Source organism: Mus caroli, unplaced genomic scaffold, assembly GCF_978045245.1.
Source record: "Mus caroli unplaced genomic scaffold, Mus_caroli_1 scaffold_6, whole genome shotgun sequence".
NCBI lineage: Eukaryota > Metazoa > Chordata > Mammalia > Rodentia > Muridae > Mus > Mus caroli.
Genome location: NW_028227261.1, coordinates 130,010,027 through 130,033,419, shown reverse-complemented (window position 1 = coordinate 130,033,419; position 23,393 = coordinate 130,010,027). Strand labels below are relative to the sequence as shown.

General features: G+C 37.9%; 1 protein-coding gene across 1 annotated transcript in view; it reads left to right on the top strand.

The window, feature by feature from the left end:
• Positions 1–23,393, top strand: part of Mms22l (MMS22 like, DNA repair protein) — a 104,484-nt gene that overhangs the window by 64,680 nt on the left and 16,411 nt on the right. The window contains exons 14-18 of the mRNA XM_021160342.3: positions 8,462–8,655; positions 13,534–13,684; positions 16,981–17,129; positions 18,020–18,162; positions 23,095–23,254. Of these exons, the coding sequence (XP_021016001.1) occupies positions 8,462–8,655; positions 13,534–13,684; positions 16,981–17,129; positions 18,020–18,162; positions 23,095–23,254 (797 nt within the window). The remainder of the gene's footprint in view (positions 1–8,461; positions 8,656–13,533; positions 13,685–16,980; positions 17,130–18,019; positions 18,163–23,094; positions 23,255–23,393) is intronic.

Genomic DNA, 23,393 nt, shown 5'->3' with positions numbered 1-23,393 from the left:
TGAGGTCTGTCTCTCTCCGCTTCTGACCACTATGAGAACAGACCTCCTCTGCCTTGTGTTCCTGCCATGACGGGATATTCCACCTCCTGCTAAAGCAACAGAGCCAAGCAGTCATGAACTGTACTTACTGAACCCATGAATCCAAGTATAGAAACATGAGGATGCTTGATTCATTGGCATTGGGCTCTTAGTTCTTTCTTGCATTGTTGTTTCCATCCTTGCAGATTAATTCATCTGGCCCTAGCAAAAGCTTAAATTATCACGTCCTTAACCTTTGATATCCTTATAAAATAGTGTATAATCCCCATGAATTTTAACTTTTGGTATATTGCAATGTTGCATCTAGTGTAGGGATTTGCTCATATTCCACTTTGTAGCTACTTTTAATAGTTTTGTATATAAACAAATACAGTATTATAACACTAGAAATATGCATTACTTATTTCAGTCATAAAACGGCATTTGAGAAACCACAGAAAAATGATTTTTATTTGGGAACATGGAATCTATTCTGATTGCATAGGTCTCAGTTCAGGTTCTGTTGCACATGTGCAGAATAGTCTGGTCTGTGCTTTACTGTAGTTAGAGTTTTCAATATAAAATAAGGTCAGCAAGAGCAATTAAAACTGCTTAGATAAAGACTAGTGCAGAGATTATAAGTCATCTGGAATTTGCTGGCTAATAATAACAGTTCCTCAGGTTTTTGTTATTTAAACATTTATAAAGAACTTGTCAATAAAATTAACCACATCCAACGTTTGTGCTTACTTTGTGGCCAAGAAACAACAAGAAAAGGAGAGTGGTTAATTTAACTTTTAAGGAAGGTTTATTTAATAATTAGAAGGAATGAGGAAATATTCCTTATATGAGGAAGTGCTATATTCTGGCATGTCTGTCTCCGGACCTATACTTTTTCAGTGATGTTCTCCTGACTAAATTACACTCACTAGGAATTGAAGCAATAGAGTTATACCTGAACTACAAGCTGTCTTGACTTACATGCTACATACCTGTTTTCACATATTTGATAGGTTACCAGCTCTGTAGATAATTGTGGGACTTTATATTTCTGTGTAATGAATGAAAAACTGAGTTCCAAATTCTAGGTCATAATCTGTTCTTCTTCCTAGACAAGTGTTCATTTATACACTTTTCTTCACAGACCACAGAGCTCCCTTTATTTCCCCCAAGTCATCTGTTGTATGTCACTCACTGTATACTTTATAGCTGGTACTGCTTCTCTATAGAATCTGTTTGCTCAAAGCAGTCATAGCTCTGCTTTGATCTCATCATCCACCCATGCTCCATGGAGTACTTGTAAAGTACTCCAGGATTGGATTTGTAAGACTGGTCTCTTGTTTATCACTTGTACGTCATAGCCTGGCCTGCACAGGTATTCTGAACAGAACTGAAACTGTGTTACCTCATTATCAGAGGCTGTGAAAGTTTCTGTTTACCTAGAGGCATTTGAGGTTGCTCTCTCCTCCCCACTTCCAGATCTTAAAGACAGGATTGTATTAGATAGTGGTTCTCAACTTACCTAATGCTGAGACCCTTTAATACAGGTCCTCTGGTGACCCCAACCATAGATTATTTTCATTGTTACTGCATAACTGTAATTTTGCTACTGTTATGAATCACAATATAAATACCTGTGTTTTCCAATGCTCTTACCCCTAGGGAGGTCATGGCCCACAGATTGAGAACTGCTGTATTAGATAGTTTTTAAGGTTACTTCCAGGTTTAAAACTTTGGGACTTAGGTTGTATGTTATTTTTGTGTAGTGAAGCAGTTAATAGTTTCATTTCACAGAAATGGAACTGAGAAACGCATCCAAGGGTATCTGAAGGACCCTCATTGTCTTTCTGCTTACCAGCACCTAATCAGTTGGATACTTGGAGTAGTTCTACTCAGTTATTTGAAACAGTGTTTTGTTGGTTTTTGTTTGTTTGTTTTTGTTTTACACTAATGCAGAGTTTTAAAGTCACCATGTTTGAAGTAGAGCTAAAAGAATCGTTCAGCCTTTGCAGATTTCCTGTCAAGTCCTACCCATCACATTACTGTGTCATGTTTGTCCTGTGGTAGGAGCTTCATCAAAAGTTTTTCTTTTCTTTAAATTGTGAAACACAATACATTTCTTTAAATTGTGAAATCAATGCATACCAAAAAAGTAATCTATTGTGTGACCAGTTTATCACAGGCCTGCTAAGTTACCAGGGAAGAATGCAGAGAAGAGCCACAGATTGTGTTTGTTGCCACTTCGGTGTGGTTGGGGAGTGGTGGGACATGTGGAATCAAGACAGATGAAAACGAGAAAACAGATCGTGGATGGTGGGGGAAGGGGAACTGAGTAACAACATGTGCAAATCCCTTTAGTGTGAGAAAAAGTCAAGACAGCAGAACTGAATGTGAATAGTGGGTGTGAAAGAGCGTGGACTTGTGAAGACTTGTGACTTACAAGACTCCCTTAGGTGGCTGTAAGAACCGTTAGTTACTGCTGCTCTTCACTCAGTAGAGCAGGAATTGGGAAGTCATTTCTTCCAAGTCACACAGCTCTGCTCTGCCACAACTAGCTACAAGCACATTCTCTTTTTGTCTCAATTCTTCATTTATAAGATTTGAATAATAACTGTTTCTGCCTCACAGGATGAGAAATAATAGTTGACATAATGCAAGGCTCAAAGTAAACACTATTAAATGCTAGGTGTTGCTATTATTTCTACTATGAAAGCTGCAATTTGAGTAACTTGACACTATATTTTATTATTTATAATGTAAGATGGTCTGGTTATTACACTTCCACATGTGTGTATCAGAATTATTTTAACCTATATGAAAATTGTCTTTACTCAAAGAAATTTCCAAGGGTTGAGGAAATTTATATCTTTTTGTTTTAGTTTTACCTTTTAGGCAGCAAATGGCTTCCTGTTTTCCCCCTGACGGTGGTGGAAGGTAGAAGGTTTGAAGATGCCTGTGGCATCTGGAGTTACAGTGTTTCCCTTCACAGTGGGCCTAGAGATGGCGCTTCCTTTATAAACTGCCTGCACTTTCCAATGTTCCACTGTCACTACTCCTTTATAGTTAGTTTTCCATTCCAGAAACTTTGATTTTAAAAATTACCCAAGACTGCACAGGTATTTTGAACTGGTGGTTATGTGCAGACATTTGATTCAGCCTCCATAATGTCCGATGCTTGCCGTTTCCTCTTTTTCACTGTGATTCCCTCGGGGATGGAGACATTATGATCGAATATTAATTCCCCTGGAAGGCAACAGACCTAGTAAGTCTGGACACTGGAGCTCTGAGTAGGAGCATTTGCAGGTTCTGGTTATGCAGCTTTCTCAGTGTGCAGTACTCAGATGCACATTCTCTAACATGCTTTGTGGGGGTCAGTGTTTCAGCTTTAATTAGACCCCATCTTTCCTCTACTCACTCTGCCTTGAAAGGAATACACCCTGGCAGCATTGGATATTTACATAATGGTTTGTGTTTTACCATTATGTATTCAGATCTCTGAGTCATATCCCTGAGGTAACCAGTAGATATTCCTGCTGTGTCATCATTTTTTGCTGCAGAGGTAAAAGGTGGGTCATATCTGTTGTCCTTTTCAGTACTGCCTTGAGTACATCTTTTCTACTCTTAGGTAATATGGAATTCTGCTATTTGTTTCAAAGCTCAGGGCCACCTTTGTCTCTCCTAGATCTTTTCTTCCTTGCTGAAATTTCCTTAGTCCACATAAGATGAAACAACAACAACAATTAATGTTTAATCATTTAAAAACATGTATGTTGTAAAGGAAGCATCTTTCTTCAGTGTCAGGTTTAGGCTTCAGTGGTCAGCCCTTAACCATGTGAACTTTGGATGTATTGTTTGACTCTTCTGCTGTCAGCTTCATCTTCTGTGATGAGCCATCTCATGGGTCTTAGATTTTCTTTATTTAGTTGACATGTCAAAACATGGTATTTATACATCTTGTGGGGTAACATGTTGTTATGCATGTATATGTTACGTAATGGTCAAGTCAGCTCAAGCACATCTCACTCTTCAGACATTTATCCTTTCTTTTGGTATAATGTTCAAAGTATTTCAAACTTAGAATAGTTTTTTATTTTGGGCGTGGGGGTCCTAGTAGAGATTAACACCAGGGCCTCGTGCATGCTAAGCACGTCCTCTACCACTGAGCTATGTCACAAGCCTCTAACTTTTGGAATATACAGTACATAATTATTGTGTATACTCATCTTACATTGCATAGCACAGCAGAATTTATACTCGCCTTTCTATACCTGGATTATTTCACTTAATGTCTTCTCTGTTTGTCTGAAATTTCATTATTTTTGAGGGAAGAAAGAAGTAGGTTGATGGACACACATGAATATCCATGTATGAAGGCTTGAGGTCAGCGTTAGGCGTCTTCAGTGGCTCTTCATTTTAGTTAAGGCATGGTCTCTCATTGACTTAGAGGTGGCTGACTCAGCTAGTCTGATTGGCCAGCAAGTCCCAGGGATCCTTCTGTCTCACTCTTCCCAGTGCTAATACTATAGATGCATGATCCTTCACCCAGGTCTTCTATGTAGGGGACAGTGCTCCAAACTTGGCTCTCCAAATTTGCTTGGTGTGCCACTAGTTTTATGTCAACATGACACAAGCTAGAGTTATCTGGAAGGAGGGGACCTCAATTGAGAAAATTTCCTCCATAAGATCCAATTGTAGGACATTTTCGTAATTAGTGATTTGTGGTTCCATCCTGGTCTTGGGTTCTATAAGGAAGCAGGCTGAACAAGCTGTGATAAGCAAGCCTGTAAGCAGCACCCCTATGTCTGTGTCATCAGCATCAGCTCCTGCCTCCAGGTTCCTTCCCTCTTTGAGTTCCTGTCCTGATTTCTTTTGATGATGTACCACAATGTGGAAGTGTAAACCAAATAAACACTTTCCCTCCCAACTTGTGTTTTATCACAGCAATTGAAACTGGGACACTGGACAAGAATTTTACCAACCAAGCCATCTTAAAGACCCAGAACTTTATTCTTTTATGGCTGAGTTATATTCTATCATATATATAGGTCCCATTTTCTCTTTTCACTCTTCACTTGGTGGACAAATAGGGTTGTTTCCATTTCTTGGGAATAATAAGTGATACTACAGGAAACATGGGAGTGCAGATGTCTCTTTGACATCCAGACTTCATTTCCTTTGGATTCATGCCCAGGCATGGGATTGCTGGATCATATGCCATTTCAGCTTTAATATTTTCAGGACCTCTATAATGACTGAACTAATTTATAATCACTCCTGCCAACAGGGTAAAAAGGCTCCTATGTTTCTACATTATCACCAGTGCTCATTACCTTCCTTTGTTTAATACCCTAGAACCACCTTTTAAACTAGGGTGTACTCTTAGTATAAATAGTAGTTTATATCTGTCTATCATGGAGATGTAAGGGTCCAGTAGAAAAACAAAACAAAACTGAATTTTGCTGTACAGACTTACAATAATATCTTTCCCTGTCTTAGGAGTTAATAGCAGAAAGAGATGCCTTGCAAATAAAACTTTACATTAAAACAGACGTTTGTTTGAGAATTTCATCTATGCTTATGCGTTTTCAAATCCATTTTATATTTCTCCCTTGCAATTCCTCCTTGATACTAGCCATTCTTAACTAGAATGAGTCATCTCACAGTATATCATTGTGGATTTAGTTTTTATTCCTCTGATGACTATTGATATTGAGTGTTTTTCATATGCCTGTTAGTTATTTGTATGTGGTCTTTTGAGGCATGTCTGAAATATTTTTAAGTGATTTTTGTTTTGTTAATAATGAGATTTTTGGATTGCATGCTAAACCCCTTTCAAATGTGTAGTTTGTAAATATTTTCTCTCTGATTCTAATTGCTTTAACTTGACTGTTTCCTCTGTAGTAGTTAGCATTTTAGTTCAATATTCCAGTTGTCTTATTTTTGGATTCCTATATTTTGGGAGGGGTGGGGCCTTATCCAAAAGCTCCTTGACTATTCAGTGTCCTGAACTGTTTCTTCTAGTAGTTTGTTTTAGGTCTTATATATAATTCTTTAATCCTCTTTGAAGTTTTTGTTTTGTTACTTGAGAGGGCTAGAAGACTGCTCCGCTCATCCACTCATGTTTTGAGGTAAGATATTGAAGTATAGGCAGAATAGCTTCAAACTCATGGTCCCTCTGCTGCATCCTCCTCATTGCAGAGATTACAGGTGTGCCCAGCAAGCAAAGTAGGTGGGAAGCTTGCAGAGAGAAACTGATCAGAGACGTTACTCCTTCACAGGGAGTAGGTTTGAGTGAGTAAAAAAATGGCTTGCAATCATACATTATTATTATTTAAAATCTATACCTGAAAGAAAAAAAAAACTACTAAAACCCAGGGTAAGGTGTCATTATTTTGGTTAGACTTCAGTGCATACTGTCTCTTGTGAGGCTAGGCCGGGGCCTAGCAAACACAGAAGTGAATGCTCACAGTCAGCTATTGGATGGATCACAGGGCCCCCAATGGAGGAGCTAGAGAAAGTACCCAAGGAGCTAAAGGCGTCTGCAACCCTATAGGTGGAACAACAATATGAACTAACCAGTATCCCGGAGCTCTTGACTCTAGCTGCATATGTATCGAAAGATGGCCTAGTCGGCCATCAGTGGAAAGAGAGGCCCATTGGACATGCAAACTTTATATGCCCCAGTACAGGGGAACGCCAGGGCCAAGAAGTGGGTGGGTAGGGGGCTGGGGGGAGGGTATGGGGAACTTTTGGGATAGCATTGGAAATGTAAATGAAGAAAATACCTAATAATAATAATAATAATAATAAAAAGTATTCCTGATCTTTTCTGTGTTACCAGGGGCAGTTGAAGAATTCTAGTAGTGCCTCATTCCCTTTATTCTAAGCTACTGGACCCAAATTGGTCTTTAGCTTCTAATGTAAATTGAGAGCATCTCGGGAATGTTTTTATATGGAAAACATAATAGATACTTAGTTTTGGGGTTTTGTTTTGTTTTAATGAGAACAGTTTACTTCTGTGAAGGTTCTATGCCCCAGTATAGGGGAATGCCAAGACCAGAAATGGGAATGGGAGGGTTGGAGAGCAGGGGGAGGGGATAGAGGATTTTCAGAGGGGAAACTAGGAAAGGGGATAATAACATTTGAAATGTAAATAAAGAAAATATCTAGTAATTTTTTTTAATTTTAAAAAAAGAGAGAATAGCTTTTTGTTCTTTCCCAAGGCATTTGTACACTTTTAATGTACTTTTAGTAAGATTAAGTGGTGTCCCGTGATGTGCAGAAATACAATGTAAAGGGACAGAATTTCCCAATATTATGTAATTTATACTTTGAATTTTTACTCCCTGGTATATAGTCATGTGACAGAATGTAGTCTTATAACCACTTTGTAGACTGACTTTAGGTACATGTCCTAAATAAACTGCTTGAAAGATCAAGAAGGCTACCTTAAAATTAACTGAATTGTAAAGTACTCTCCTTAGTTGAAAACAATTTCTGACAAAGGAAGCTTTGGGCCTTCTTTGGTTTGGTTTGGTTTGGTTTTGTTGCATCTCTGCTTTCTGTGTAACTGCAGAGAGCAAAGAGAAGGATGATAATCCACAGTTACTTCTGCTCTTCAGGTTGGTGTGGCACTGATGGAATCAGACACAGAAAATAGTCATACTCTACATTTAACATGACATTTTATTTGTTTCTGAGTGGATTGCTTTGTAAATGCCTCTCTTCCCAATCATTGAGAAGTTCTTTCTTTGCATAGATAGCCTGGGAATCTCAATTTTCTGCACCTATGTTTCTTAGGTTTCAAAGATGTTTAAATTTTGAGTTAACAAAAAGTAGTTAATGATAAATCAGAATTTAAGACACATTAAATTATGCTTTGTTAATGAACAGAATATTTTATTGTCTGTGAAAATTATTTCCTGGGTTCTAGTAGCCAAGACTCCATAGTTTTGTATGCCAGCACAAAGCTGCCTGCTTTTTTACACAAGAAAAAATGTTCAATTGGATATACCCTACCTGAACCAAATGTTCTTCTTACCTTCTTCCCAATATATCTCTGTTGAAAAACCCTCAAGAGAAAATGGTTTAAAAAACTGTTTTAATGCTTAGATTCTAAGTAAAATCACTTGACATACATGAATTGCAAAATGCAGAACCTCATTCTGAAGTTGCCTGTTTCTCATTTAGACCTGACATATTAAAAAAGCATATAATTAATGGTTGACATTAGTAATTAACATTAACTTCATGGTGTTTGATATGCCTTCTTCATTCATCCTTCAAATAACAAGAAATATATTATGCCTTGGCAAAAAGGTTTCAGTTATATAAATGCTCCTTCGGTTTTCACAGGATATAAATGTGAAAAACAAAAAAAATGTGTTAAAAAACAGTCTGTTTTCATTTCTTGAGTGTTAGATATATTTTTATTTCTTTTCAGGAGTGTTCATCAGCAATTGTGTCAGGAACTTCAAAGAGAGAATGTGGACCTAATTGTGCAGTCTTCATTATCGGCTAAAGAGCGCCCCCTGGCTGCCGTCGCTGGTGCACTGTGGAGGCATTTCTTTTCCTTTCTCAAGAGTCAGAGAATGACACAAGTTGTGCCTCTCTCCCAGCTTGCAGATGCCGCTGCAGGTCAGCATTAGCTGTTCACTGCTCATTGCTTTCTCCTGTTGCAGACTTTTGCCAGTATTTCCCTCTGTCTTCTTGATAACAGTCTCTTGCTTTATAACACTCATTAAGACATATGATGGGACAAATGGCATGCTTAAACTGGGTGTGTTTGGCTTGCGTATTTAATCACTGAAAAATTAAATGCTTATTTATTTAAAATAAAAGGTAATTTTTAGACATAACACTGAATGTTCACAAACTTTTCTTGCTCTCACAATTATTTGGAAAGTAAGGTAGCATTTGATTATATCTGGCTCAAGTAGTATGCTTTTATACTTTATGAACAGATAACTAAATATAAGGTAATTTGTATAGAGAAAAACAACAACAACCCTCCAGCCCTCAGGATAGAATGGAATGCTTAGAATGTTAGTGTTCTGACTTCACCTAGATTTTATTTTAAATTATAATTTTTATTTAAATTAACTAAATTGACCCAAAGACGTGTCCTTATGCGTTAATGGAATCATGTACAATTAGGCAAGATTTTTAGATATATGGACATTTTGGCAATTTCCTGAGAAGTCATTATACTTTTCTTCAAAGAGCTATTATGTCATAATGTGTTAAAAAGTTCTGGAATGGACAAGAGATTTGATTGTTACTAAATGTATGTAAAGAGAGTTCATTTAAAGGGTTTTTTAATGTATTTAACCATAATGCTTTAAACAAACAATGAGGACAAAACTCCCTATGGCCTAAATCAGTATTTTATTCTGGGATGGAAGGAGAAAGATGAGCTAAAAATGGCGGAATGAATGATAAAAAATGGATAAGAAGTTGAGCCTTGGAGCAGTTCAGACTTTATACAAACTACATAAGACTGTCTACACATATGGACAGAAGACAGTGGCAGGTCATGCTTTCCAACTAGTGTCGTGTCTGAGATAATACATATTGTTAGTAAGTTGAAATTTATTCTGTCATCCAGAATTTTAAAGCTAGACCATCAGCAGAAGCAGTTTTGTGTTAGTTTAGTTGACACTATCCTAGGTTCTAAAAGTAAGTGCCAAGCAAATTCAAACTTAATGGCATACAGTTCTGATTTGAAGTAGAATTAGGTTGACAGAAGTTATTTAAATACTCAGCTTTGCATGTACTAGGGATATACTCATTGGGGGGACCACCACAGACAAAAATACCCCATTCTCACAAAAGTTATGATCTAGTGAGTGATGGGGCCAAGAATAATTTGTTGCTGTTGTTTCTGAGAGTCTTGCTTAGTTGGTTCAGTAGTAGCTGTGAATGGAAGTCCAAGGATCTAGCAGTTACTCAGTCCCACATGGCAAGCAGGTGAAGGAGCGAGAGCGAGACTCCCTTCTTCCAATGTCCTTATATTGTCTCCAGCAGAAGGTGTAGCCCAGATTAAAGGTGTGTTCCACCACACCTTTAATCCCAGATGACCTTGAACATGGAGATCTAATCTTCTGGAATCCAGAGCCACTATACCTCAAGATCTCCATACCAAGATCCAGATCAGAAACTTCTATCTCCAAGCCTCCACATAAGGGTCACTGGTAACCCTTCCAGTTCTGGATTGTAGTTCATTCCAAATATAGTCAAGTTGACAACCAGGAATAGCCACTACACCAGTCCTGTGGGAATTGTGATCCTGTTGCCTCAGCTTCCTGAGTCTGGTTTACAGATGAAAACACCATATCCAGCAAAAACAAACCAAAACAGGGCAGGGGAGAGGGGAGATTACAGTTTAAACAGAGTACTCAAGGAGGCAGTGACATGGGGAGCGAGATCAGTGCTTAGGGAACTAGAGGGAAGAGACAGACAGAGGTGGAGGGCAAGAGTGAGAGGCAGACATGTACTTAAGTGATGAGAAGTCTGCCCTCTGCCTTCTGAGCAGCTGCAAAGACTTCCACGTTGATGTGGAGATTAGAAGTTATTGGTGGTTTTTCAGAAGAGGAACTACAGTTGTTCTGCTGATGAGGTAAAGGGAAGCAAAGAGGGAAATAAGGCAGTTGGAAAATTATTCAAACAACTGAAACCAAATTGGACTAAAGTTGTAGTGTAGATAGTCAGAAATGGTCAGATCTAAAGGAAGCAAAGATAAAACTAACAATATGTACTAAGCAAAAAAGGTAATGTGACCAGAATAGTTCATTCATGAAAGGTGTCTAGAGTAACTAGCAATTTGCTTATAAGAAGATTAGGAAGGGACTATGACAGAATATTGAAGATTCTTAAGTTCTTAGAGTGTTTTGGGTTTGTTTTAAGGTATTCATTGAAGTCTAAATATGTTAAATGAGGACTTGAATATAATAAGCAGGCTTCCTAGAAGAGCTCTGAGCTGGCAGTTTATTTGTAATCTATCTATGGGTGAATAATCTTTAAAGCCCAGAAACTGGCTAAGATGGTTATTAATATAAGAATGGATGAAAACAGAACACTGTGGATCAGTTCACAGTGTATTTCTGTGCATATTTGTGGCTCAAGAGAAACAAGGAAGGGCACTGTAGAGGAGTGCAGATAAGATGCAAACCAGCAAAGTGTGATGCTGTGGAAAAAAGGACAGGGACCTGCAAAAAGAACTTTTTTTGGATTGATTGATTGATTGATTTATCTTACAGTCCAGATTTTATTCCCCCAGCCCCCATCTCCACGAGGATGTCCCCACCCCCATCCCACCATACCTCCCCACTTCCTGGGGCCTTCAGTCTCTTGAGGAGGGTTAGGTGCATCTTCTCTGACTGAAACCAGACCTAGCAGTCCTCTGCTGTATGTGCGTTGGGGGCCTCATCAACTGGTGTATACTGCCTGGTTGGTGGTCCAGTGTCTGAGAGATCTCAGGGGTCCAGCTTAATTGTGACTGCTGGTCCTCCTACAGGGTCACCATCCTCCTTATTTGCCTGATGACTTACTGCTGAATAAGGTCACCCCTTCTAGTTCTTTTGAACTCTGGCTGGCTGGTTCAACTCAGCTGTTGTGGCTCAAACTCCTCTCCAAGCTGACTGATTGACTGGCTTCTCTCAGCTTCTCCTGGAATTACTCTGCTTGGCAAAACTGCCTCTGAACTCCACTCATCTGACCTACTCTGTACTTGAAAGAATCTAGTGGGGAGAATCATGAGAGACTGTCTTGATGCAAACACATGAGGTAGTTTAATGATGGAGCTCCAGACCAACACGGATCTCAAACAGGAGACAACAGTTGTCGGCCATGTGACTCAAAAGCTAGCGGTTTTTATAGAAAAGGGTCTGGGGCTGGGGGAGGAATTGGCACGGTCCATTTAAACATCAGCAGACTGTACGTGCAGATCGAGGTAACAGCAGAGCATCTGGTTAACATTTAACCCGTGTCAGAAGGGCGGGAGATAGGGAGGCACCGGGCCAGTCCAGACATGTCATTCTCTTTATCTTTATGGCCAAGCAGCCTCAGGAATGTCTTAACGACAATGGGCCTGCCCGGGCATGTCCTGGCCTGTTCTGCTATGTTCTCAGCCCCAGGTTTCAAAGCTCACAAACAACTCTTTGGGCTAGTTGACATAAATTACATGAATCATAGGTCTCAAGTTTTATTTCCTTTCATTCTCAGCTCCACTCGGTGGAACTGATTGATTCTTTCTCCCTCTGCCACTCTTTAAGTCACCTCTTTTTCCTGTCTGTTCTCCTAAGAGTTGGGCATATCTTATTTTTGACTCATTCTGTCTCTGTGATTCATCACTTTGTCTACCCCTTAATTAGTCACTTTCAAACATGACTGCTTCCTTCTACAAACTACTGTTACCCTAGAGATGGGTACTAAGGGCATGTCTGTATTCCAGCCAGAGGGATTGAAGGTGTGTGGGGAGTCTTTATTCCAACCAGATCGCAGAGATGGGTGGGGGCATATATGGTGTTTGGGGATGGGGGTGGGAGTTCGAATGTTTCTGCACTGTTGGCTGCTCAGCCAGCGAGTTCCAAGGACCCACACAGCAACACCAGGATTACAGATATGTACCCTGCAATCATGTGTGTGTTCAAGATTAGGGCTCAAGCTATCATGCTTACACAGCAAATTTTTCAAGATAGAGTCCTTAAAATGAAGTTTTACAGAGGTTATAATTGGTAATGCCAAGTCCTTTGGGTATCAACATGGGAGTATTTAAATATGGGGAAGGATAGTCACTGGAATAAAGGAATTCCAAATAAATAAGATCATGGCAAAATTGCTGTTGAAGAATAATATGAACCTGGGCAGCTGGAGGGTATACATCAAGAAGAGCATGTTACTGGTATAGTTTGATGTTGTATGGAGATTTAAAGCTAGATCTGTTAGAGAGGAAAGAGTGAGAATGGTTTAGAAGTAGCAATGTAGAGCAAGAAGTAAACCTACCTTGTGTGTGAAGTTGGTAGAAGGGAATGAGAGAGCTTCCTAGGAGGCAGTGCTTCAGTTGACCTGGGAGCATAGGTACAGACTGAACTGATGGGTTTCTAGATCGTGGGTTCTGAAGAAAGTGGGTGTCTTTAATCATGGGAAATCACTGTTTAATAGAAGAGAATGTTGGTTATCGGCGGTGAGCATGAGTGCCTGTGGCAGGTGGCAAGTCAACTTAATCAAAGAAGACTGGATGCAAGAAATACTTTTTGACTAGGTCTCTGAATTATAGTCAAGCACTGGCTTGACTCGAAGGAGCCATATCTGTAATCATATTACTGAGCTGGATGCCTTTAAACCTTTTTCAAGCTCTAAATGGTGTTTACATTGACAGCATGAATTTAGTTGTTTAAACTCAAATTACATTTTTGAATGTTACATTTTATTTGAGATTTTTTAAATCCTTGTAATTAGAGGTGAAGAGGTGGGGTTTGAAAATGTCTTACCTGAACTTTCTCTTTTTAAATCTAGATTTTACTTTGCTGGCAGTGGACATGCCAAACACAGCACCACCAGATCTTCAGCCACAGCCAGTTATATCAATAATTCAGCTTTTTGGTTGGGATGATATCATCTGGCCCCAACTTGTAGCAAGATATTTAAGTCATTTGCTACAAAATAGGTATGTACGCTTAAGTACCCTGGAAGGGTTTTTCTAATATAAACAAACGTTTATTATATATCCTTTGGCAGGCGACATTTTAACAATAGTAATAGCAGGGAGTATAAAACCTAAATTAGTGGTTTGATTTACACACACAAACACACACAAACATATATGTATGTATGTATGAATATATGTATGTATGTATGTATGTATGTATGTAATTGTTACAAGTTCATACTCTTAGCCTGCCTCATTATCTTAAAGTGACTTTGCTGTATTCCCTAGGGAGAAAAATTGTATAGATATAATTGCTGAATCAATAAAACACTGGTATATTTAATATTTAGACTTAATGACAACTTTAAAGACTTGATACTTGTGAGATCATGAACAAAGCACTTCTCTTAAATCATGCTGTTTAATCTTTCTGTATCTTCTGCCATGCCATACAGAAGCTATGAGGAACAACTTCAGTAATATATAGAGGTGTCTATGAAAAAATGAGATAAAGTTACTGTAGATGTTGTATAATGTGGGAACTTTATAAAAGCATCAAGATGAAGAGGATGAATTCACCCCGGCCTGTGAGATGGAGCAGTCCTTCTAGCAGCTGCCTGGCAGGGATGTGAAGTGATGTAGTGAGTCAGTTGTTTTCTAAGGACATCAATTAGCTAGCATCATTAAGCATGTGTTGTCTCATTGAGCTTTGACTTATAAAGTAAAAGAATTCAGCACCAGCTTTTAGAATTTCTTCTAGTGTGAGAATTCTCCAACAAAAGTGAATGTTTATTTATTGCTCTTAAGTCACTCACCTTTATTAACATGGAAGCCCCTAGGCCCCAAAGTAAAGACCAACTTGTAAAACTGAACCTTTTTAATTATATAATTTTAAGTGTACAGTTTAATATTTCCTTCCTTTGATGACTGCACATATGTAAGACTGTGTGGTGGTGGTGCTAAGAAACTTCCCAGTGGTAAGTTTTCTTGTAACTAACCATCACTAGTTACATAAGAAACTACTGTCCATGCCCCACCAAGACCACATTTGAGCATCTGTGTTTTTCAGGATTACTGGTAGCTTGGGCATACTTCCCCTATTGAGTTTGCCTCCTTGTGTCAAAGTTCCAACTCTCTTACATGCTCTTCAGTAACTGCACCCAGAGATGTGTGTAGGGAGAATTATGGGTCCTTTTTCGCACAAGTATTGCTTTCAGCTCAAATGTGTTACCTGGGCCCTCTTAAAAAGTTCGGCCCATTGGTCCAAAGAGCCTTTATACTTAGTAATGTTCTCATCACCAACAAAGAAGACTATAACCTTCCTCTTTCAAGCTTGCTTGCTTGCTTGCTTGCTTGCTTGCTTGCTTACTTGCTTTCTTTCTTTCTTTCTTTTTCTTTCTTTTTTTGGTCTCTTTGAATGAGACCTGTTCTCCTGCTCTCCTTGGTCATAGACTTTGGGCAGAGGGTTGCCTTTCTCTCTGGAGAAGGAACTCTTTTTTTGCATTCTTTATTTGTGTTTCCTCAGCATGGCACTGTTTAGGTAGAGCTTAGTCTTCAGGTCCATTGGTGTTTTGTTTTGTTTTTTTTTAGTCTTCCTTGAGTGTTCCTGAGCCTCTCAACACTATCTCTCTCTCTCTCTCTCTCTCTCTCTCTCTCTCTCTCTTATGAGAATACACATGATGGATAATTCAAAAGATTTATTTTGAAACATGAGGTCCACCTTAGAGATGTAAGACACAGCCTCTCTGGGGAGCAAAAAAGGTATCTGTGTGTGTGTGTGTGTGTGTGTGTGTGTGTGTGTGTGTATACACTCATGCATATGTGTATTTGTATATAAATACTAGTACTTATTTTTAAAATAATACTTATTAGTAACAGTTGAAGAAACTGAAACACAATGTTGTTAATTAGCTCTGATCAATTTGTGTTGTATTCTTTTAAAGGAAAACTTCAATTTAGAGTGTTTTAGAACTTTTAAAAATCTGATTTATGTCCATTTAAAAAATGGTTTTAAGCCAAACGTTAATGCTAACACTCAGGCAGAATCAGTGAGGTCTTTGAGTTTCAGGTCAGCCTGATCTACATATCAGGTTCCAGGACAACCAAAGCTACGTACATAGTGGACTAACACAGTTAGTTAACTGATTAATTAAACATTGTTTTAGGGGTTGGGGAGACAGCTGAGCGGATAAGGTGTTTGTTGTATGAAATGATGGCATAAGTACAGAATCCAAGTACCCAGGTAAAAGTGACCCTCTTTAACCCCAGTGCTAAGATATAAAAGTAGGTGGACTATATAGGAGCTTGCTGACCATCCCCAAGTGGCAAGCACTAGGTAAGAGAATCTGTTTCAGAAACTGTGTGGAAAAGCAATAAAGGAAGACGTCCCAATGAAAGCCTCTGGTTTCTCTATGTGAACCTGTATCAAAACAAAATGAGAAGACAAAGATTGTTTTGATGATGCATAGTGTGATGTTGAAGTTAAAACTATGCCCATCATTTTTATCCCCAGCAGCCCCTCATAGATCAGAAATTAGACTCAGCTATGTTTGGCTTAAGAGAAAGAGGTTTATGCCATTGTAACCACATAAGCCAACCCTTGAGTACATCAGTGTGTGATTATAGTGTTAGATAGGTTGCTCTCTGTACAAAATTAGCTTTAAGACTTACTGGGAAGGACCTCAGTGCCCCACCCTGCCAAAGCTCAGGGCAAACATGAATCTCTGTGAGTCTTTGCACTGATATTTACAGATTAAAATGCAGGTATGTGAAGAAAAAGAAAGAAAAAGGAAGTTTCTTTTACTTCCTGGAAGATAGTGTATTGGAATTTTGTGTGTGGTAATCTTTGATAGTAAGTGCTTATAAAGTGAAGAAGGAAGGATGAAAACACCATTGATTGGTCCGTCAAGAGACATATCTACAGCGATATTTGTCCTAAACAGCTTTTTTATTAGCCTCATCTACTAAATGCTATTGATACTTCCATTTTTTATTTGTTTTTATTGTTTGGGTTTAATTGCTTACCTATTATATTATCATGCCTTCTTGCCAACTTTTTTTTTCTCGACATAAGCCTATAGATACACTAACAATAGAAAGGGAAAAATAAACATTAGAATATTAGAAATGAAAACAAGGGTGTTTAACATCTTGTTGGTTACATCTGCAGCATCCATTTTCAGCATGTCTGAAGTACTGAGTTCATCTGAAGTCAGGGAAGCCAAGGGAGTTGTGTGAATGTGGTTTTTCCAAGCTCTGTTCTCTGGGGATCCCACTGCACTTTGGTTTTAATGTTCCTCAATTTGTTTTAGCAGCACAGTATGTGAAGCACTTTCTCAGTCAAGCTGCGTGTCTTCTCAGTCCTTAACGATAAGATCATGGGTCCGTTGTGTTTTGCAAATGCACATAAAACACCTCTCTGACCCTGACTTGCTGCTAGATGTGAATCCTGAACAGGCCGTGGGTAAGTGTCATTCATACAAGGCATGCAAGCAGATATCACATATCCAAAATATACTTAAAATTAGCTGTAAATATATATAAAATGTACTTCTGCAGCCTGTTTCTTTTATTGATACTTTATTGTTATTACATATGGCACATAGCCCTGCTACAAAGCTAAAGGAATTAATTTCCTTAGCGCTAAGAACCAAAACTTCTTCCTCAGGTGACAGGCTGCTTTTCCTCTGGAGAAGGGGATCCTGTACGAAAGAGAAATCTGAAACGTACTGAGTCCCAAGATAGAAGACTGCAGCTAGAGAGATCTGCCCATCTTCACAAAATATTTTACTTTTCTGTGTTACTATTAGTCACTGAAGATAATTTGTGCATGTTAGAATTTCCATGCAGTTCTGTTTTATATGTAATGGCTTTTTAAAAAGCTGTTATTTGTAGCTTCTTGTAAGTTTCACTGAGGCTTGCCGGGCAGTGGTGGTGCATGCCTTTAGTCCCAGCACTTGGGAGACAGAGGCGGGTGGATTTCTGAGTTCGAGGCCAGCCTGGTCTATAGAGTGAGTTCCAGGACAGCCAGGGCTACACAGAGAAACCCTGTCTCGGAAAAAAACAACAAGAAGAAAGTTTTCTCTGAGGCTGGCCTGAGAAGGTTGTACTTCTATATCTTGTATTGTTTTTTATGCCTCAATAAATTTTTGAGGTTAGGATAATTATAAGTATGACAAGTCTAATTTCATTTTTAATTTTGTGAAAATTTGAGTTTTTGTAGCATACTTTCAAAATTGAAGGATGTATTCCAGCATATGTATGTATGTACACTAGTATATTTATAACTTACATAAGATTTTAAATTGTATTGCGTATTTATTGATAAGTATGATCATTATCTCACCTTAATAGATAAAGAGTACATGGACCAGCTGGCTGAGATGACAAGGTTACTATTTACACTCTCAGAAGTAAAGGATATCTTCTCAAAGGCTCGAATAGAACATTTACCCAGCCCCGAAGATCCCAAACGAGCACTCATTCAGTTCCTTGAGGTATTTTCGTTACTATAATCTTCCAGATCAATTTTTTTTTTCAGAAAACCTTGAAGTATTATTAATTTTTTTCTATAAAATGAATTGTTTAACTTAAGTCATATCGTTAGTTGCCTGCTGTTATAAAATTTTGGAGTAAAGAAAGTGTTGCTCTCAAGTATAGTGTGATTTACTCTGAAGACAGAAATTCCACATGTAATGAATAATAAAAGTAAGGCAGAGAACGTGGAAGCTTTGCTTCAAGGCCACCTGAAATGAAATAATATCTTATTGTTAATGTTGGTGGGTTCCAATTCAGATACTAACTAGTATAGAGTCTACAGTCGTCCAGCTGAGTATTTACTGGCCCACAACAATTCTGTAAATACAAGCAGAAGCTATTTCATAGTAGGATCAGGACTTGAAAATCAAATATTTCTTTTGATTTTACTTTCTAATAATTTCCATTTAAAATTATAGTTTCAATCATTAATTTTAAAGGAATGTAATGTATGGTAGTGTTTATTTCATCCTAGCTGAAACTGTTGATGTTGGGATTATTGTGTTTTGTACATTATTCATAGCAAACGTAGGTTTACTTTCAAGCATGTTGATACTAACTACATGAAAATACGATGTTAAGTGTGTGAAAATAATTTCAACCAATAAATTATTTCTATATTGTTAACTCAGTTAATTCCACTGATTTCCAGTAATTTAAGATAAAGTTGTAGAAGAATTAGAGATGGCAGTCAGCCCTAATGATAGCTAATAATAACAAAATAATATGCAGATGAGAAATATGAATTGCTGTTGAGGATTTTATGTGACTGTTGAGTAAGTCCTGACCAACAGTTTGGGGTCACAAAGGAAGGTCACTAGTAGGTAGGTCTCCTCTAATTTAATCCAGCCGAAATGAATCTTTCTTTTTATCAATAAATCAATGACAGGTTTTTGCAAAATGCTAGATAGCATTATCTAGGACTCCTTAGGGATTTGAAAATCCTAATGTTGTCTTTGATCTAAAAGGGACTTTACTGATCTGAGAATTGAAGTTATACAAAGGTTAAAATAATAATACAAAATGTTAAATACTTAATGTCAGACTGTCAGTAGATTCATCAATAGTAGAAAATCAGAGTTTCTTGCTGTAAAGTATTTAGAATGTATCCTGTGAAGAAAGCAAAAGGCTTTTTTTTCTTTCCTCAGTAAGTCTTATTTGCTAGATAACTTTTTGGGAAAGTTAGCAAAAGTCATATACACTGTGGTTCATTTTAGGAGGAATGGAAAGCTGAGACCACTGCTCCTTAGGAGAGGTTTCAGATGTCCTCTTGTTCTCATGGGATTCAGCAGACAGCCTCTAGAGCCTGTCACAGACAAAGGATGGAAAGGAACAGGAGAGAGAGGAAAGGTACATGGAATGAAATCTGGACATCAAAAACAACAACAACAACAAAACAAAACACCCCAACCCAAAAAAGTTTCCGTGAGTCTTTTCCCAATGAAGTTACCCAGGACATAGTTATTTCTGCAGCAACAATTTGTGGCAAAACATCAGATTTTTGTTGACCAGAGAACCTTAGCACTGAGTGTCCATGACTAGTTATATACACTCCCCTTGTCTTACACTTTGTAAATTCCTGACTTAGAGAATGAAAGCAAGAATCCAATATAAAACCTACTGATTGTAGGTATAGTAAACCATTCTCATAAGAGAATCACAGCAAGAATTACTCCAAAACGTTAAAGCCCCAAATAGTAAGGCCCATTCTTAGATGTGGGCTTTTTTTTTGTTTGTTTAAGTAACATACTAATGTTGGGCTTAATGTGCTTTTTCTACATGGAAATAATAGTATGGTGTGGTATATATGTAGTTATCAAAGTACTGAGAACACATTATGGGACTAGAGAGATGATTCATTGAGTAAGAGTACTCGCTGCTCTTAAAGAGGACCCAGGTTTAATTCTGAACACCAACAAGGCAGCTAACAGTGTTCCCTTCAGTTCTGGGGGATTTACTGTCTTTTTACCTCTGAGAGAATTACACACATTAAATTTAAAAAGAAAAGTGTATATGTGTGTGTACATGTATGTTATCTATATATACATATACATATATATATATTTGTATGTATATATTACACATAATATATATTGTTTTAGTAGGGTTTCTATTGCTGTGAAGACGCTCAATGATCATACCAAATCTTAAAAAGGAAAACATTTAATTAAGGCTGGCTAACAGTTTCAGAAGGTTAGTCCATGATTCTCATGGTAAGAGGTATGGCAGCATTCAGCTAGACATGGTGCTGGAGGTGGAGCTGAGAGTTCTACATCTTGATCTGAGGGCAGCAGCAGGAGACTGTGTGCCACACTGGGTGTAGCTTGAGCATAGAAGACTTCAAAGCTCACTCCCACAGTTACACACTTTGTCCTAGAAGGCCACATCTACTCCAACCAGACCACACCTAATAGTGCCACTCACTGTGAGCCTATGGGGCCATTTTCTTTCAAACCATTACACATATTATGTATACACATATACATATTTCAAATACATATTTTTATCTATTTGAAAATGTAGAAATAAATGGTTTTTAGTCTGGTAGAAATTAAAGTTAAACATACTTATTTAGGTATCATGATCACAACTATTGAAATATGGTTTATACACTCCTGTGAGTTACTGATACCATCTCATGATGTTCTTTATCCCAAAACCATAATGACGTTTTCACAAATTTTGTGAAAGTGAAAGCATGAACCAGCACTATGGCCTCAGATTATTATATCTATTAAAATTTATACTTTTATAAATTAGAAAAGTAAAACTAGTTCATTAAGGAATAGTATTAATTAGGGAATAAGATTTAAATGCTCAGGAAATTTCAACCCTTCAGCTCAGTCTCCAGATGAAACTTCAGAGTGCACGTGAAGGGGCTTCAGTGTGCCAAAGCAGTACATTGATTGTCTCAAGAAAGAGCCTGTGAGCACACGGGTCACAAGCCGCGCTCACTGCTTTTATCTTGAAAGAAAACTGACAAAATGTGACTATTCAGACTTGGGCATTTGGCAGACATTTCTTTTTTTCAGAAATGAATGAAGTAAGTAAGCCTATCACTTCAAAGAAAACAACTGACAGTATCTGTTGCTAAAAAACAGTTGAGGTTTTCAAGAGAATTAAAATTTGGGCAATTTACATGAACCTTCATGAGCTGAGAGCTCCCTGATATTTAAAAGCTTTTGTGGGAATAGGACACTATCATTTTTTTCCCAGGATGGAAATGTCAACGTTGGGAAGCAATATCACTCATTAACTTTACAAATTTCTAAAAGTATTTAGCAACCACTCATGAGTAAAAGAATCATTCAGAATTCAGAGTTCTGAATTTTGTTTTATTGATGTGTTTTTGAGTCCATGAGAGTGTCCAATTTTAGTTACTGTTGACCTCTAAGAAATGTCACTTGAAAATTTGGGCATAATAGGATGGAAAACTTCCTATTTGAAACAGGAATATGAAACAAAGTTATTTGAAACAGCTTTCAAAATACTTTCTAGCTTTGTGTGTTTGTGAGATTAGACATTCTTCATTCATTGTGCCCCTACTCAGCACCTACCAGCACCGTCCTCTTTCTCTTTGCCTGTTTATCTTGACCTAAACAATAAAAGTTTCAAGATATTTGTGCTTGTAAGGGATAGGAGATCAAAAGTTTGTGAACTTCTGAGGAATGAAATTTTCAAATAGCGAAAGCCAAATAAAAAAAGGGTTGGTTACTAAAATACATCTCTTCTCATTTGCCCATGCCACTGGGCTTCTTTCCTCTTCCCTCTTCTTCATTCCACATCACCTACTTCTGCTTTCCCTCAAGACTGTGCTTCCTTGTTTACCTACCATAGTTAGACCTGTATTAGACAATACAGCCCCTTGCTTTGTCCGCTGATTTACCACTAGGAGCTGGTAAGGAAGATCACATTACTTTGGTGCTGTTTTGGTTTCAATATAGGCCATTGAAATCCTTTGTGAGCTCCCAGTGTGATCTGAAAATTTTCTAATCCATTCTAGGGTTACATCTTGATTCTTTTCTAGCTTTTTACAGCCTGCTTACATTCACGCTCCTCCCAAGCTTGGAGGGTTTGTTATCGCCTCTTCTTCCTCTTCTTACTGCCTCACCTCACATTTCTGTTGACCACTGCTTGGTTTGTCCCATCTTTAGCCTCTCAATCACATTTTCCTCAGTTCTCCACTAAGACAACTTAGCTAGCTAGCTAGTTGATGTCTCATTAAGAATATTCTTTAAGCTGTAAATTGTGGGGGGACATCAATTCATATCATAGAGCTGAACTAAGAGATTTTCCTTGTAAGAATTTGGCAATGCTACTTGCTCCTCTCCTGTAGGAATTTGAAGATTTCCAGTCATGTGAATTATGAACCAACCTTTTGGAAAGCTTTAGCTGACTATAAGCTTCTTGTATAACAGTTTGATGTTTCTTCTCTCTAATGATTTTGTGAATCTTAAGTCCTGTAAATAACTACTGATGAATTGTTTTTGTTTGTTTGTTTGTTTGTTTGTTAATTCTTCCATTGACCTTTAGTTATAAAAGGTTTCACTTCAGGTTTTTGGTTTTTTGTTTATTTGGGGTTTGTTTGTTTGTTTTGAGACATGGTTTCTCCTGTAGCCCCTAGCTGTTCTAGAACTCACTCAGTAGACCAGCCTGGCCTTGACTTCAGAAATCCTCCTGTCTCTGCCTCCTGAGTGCTAGGATTAAATGTAAGCACCACCAATGCCTGGATTTCACTTGTTTTAATGTTTGTGAGTCTTTATTGGAAATTTAAGAATTAAGGCCTAAGTATAAGATACATGTGTAGTGAGAAAGAAATAAAAAAGTTAGTTTTCAAAGTCTGTGTTGTATAAGACTTGGAATGTGTAAACCATGCTTTCCTCTATTTATAGGCTGTTGGTGTGACTTACAGGACTCTGCAGACATTTTCTGATAAATCTGCCATGGTCACAAAGTCCTTAGAGTACCTTGGTGAAGTATTAAAATATATAAAGCCCTATTTGGGGAAAAAAGTTTCCAGTGCAGGGTTGCAGCTGACTTATGGGATAATGGGTATGTATTCCATACATGTTTTTGCTGCATTTCCTTAACTCAAGCCAGTAAGATCTAAGTGGAAAGAAATATATAGACTACATCACTTAATTCTACGTGCAGGCATAAGAAAGCATAAAATACAGTGGTTTGCTGAAGT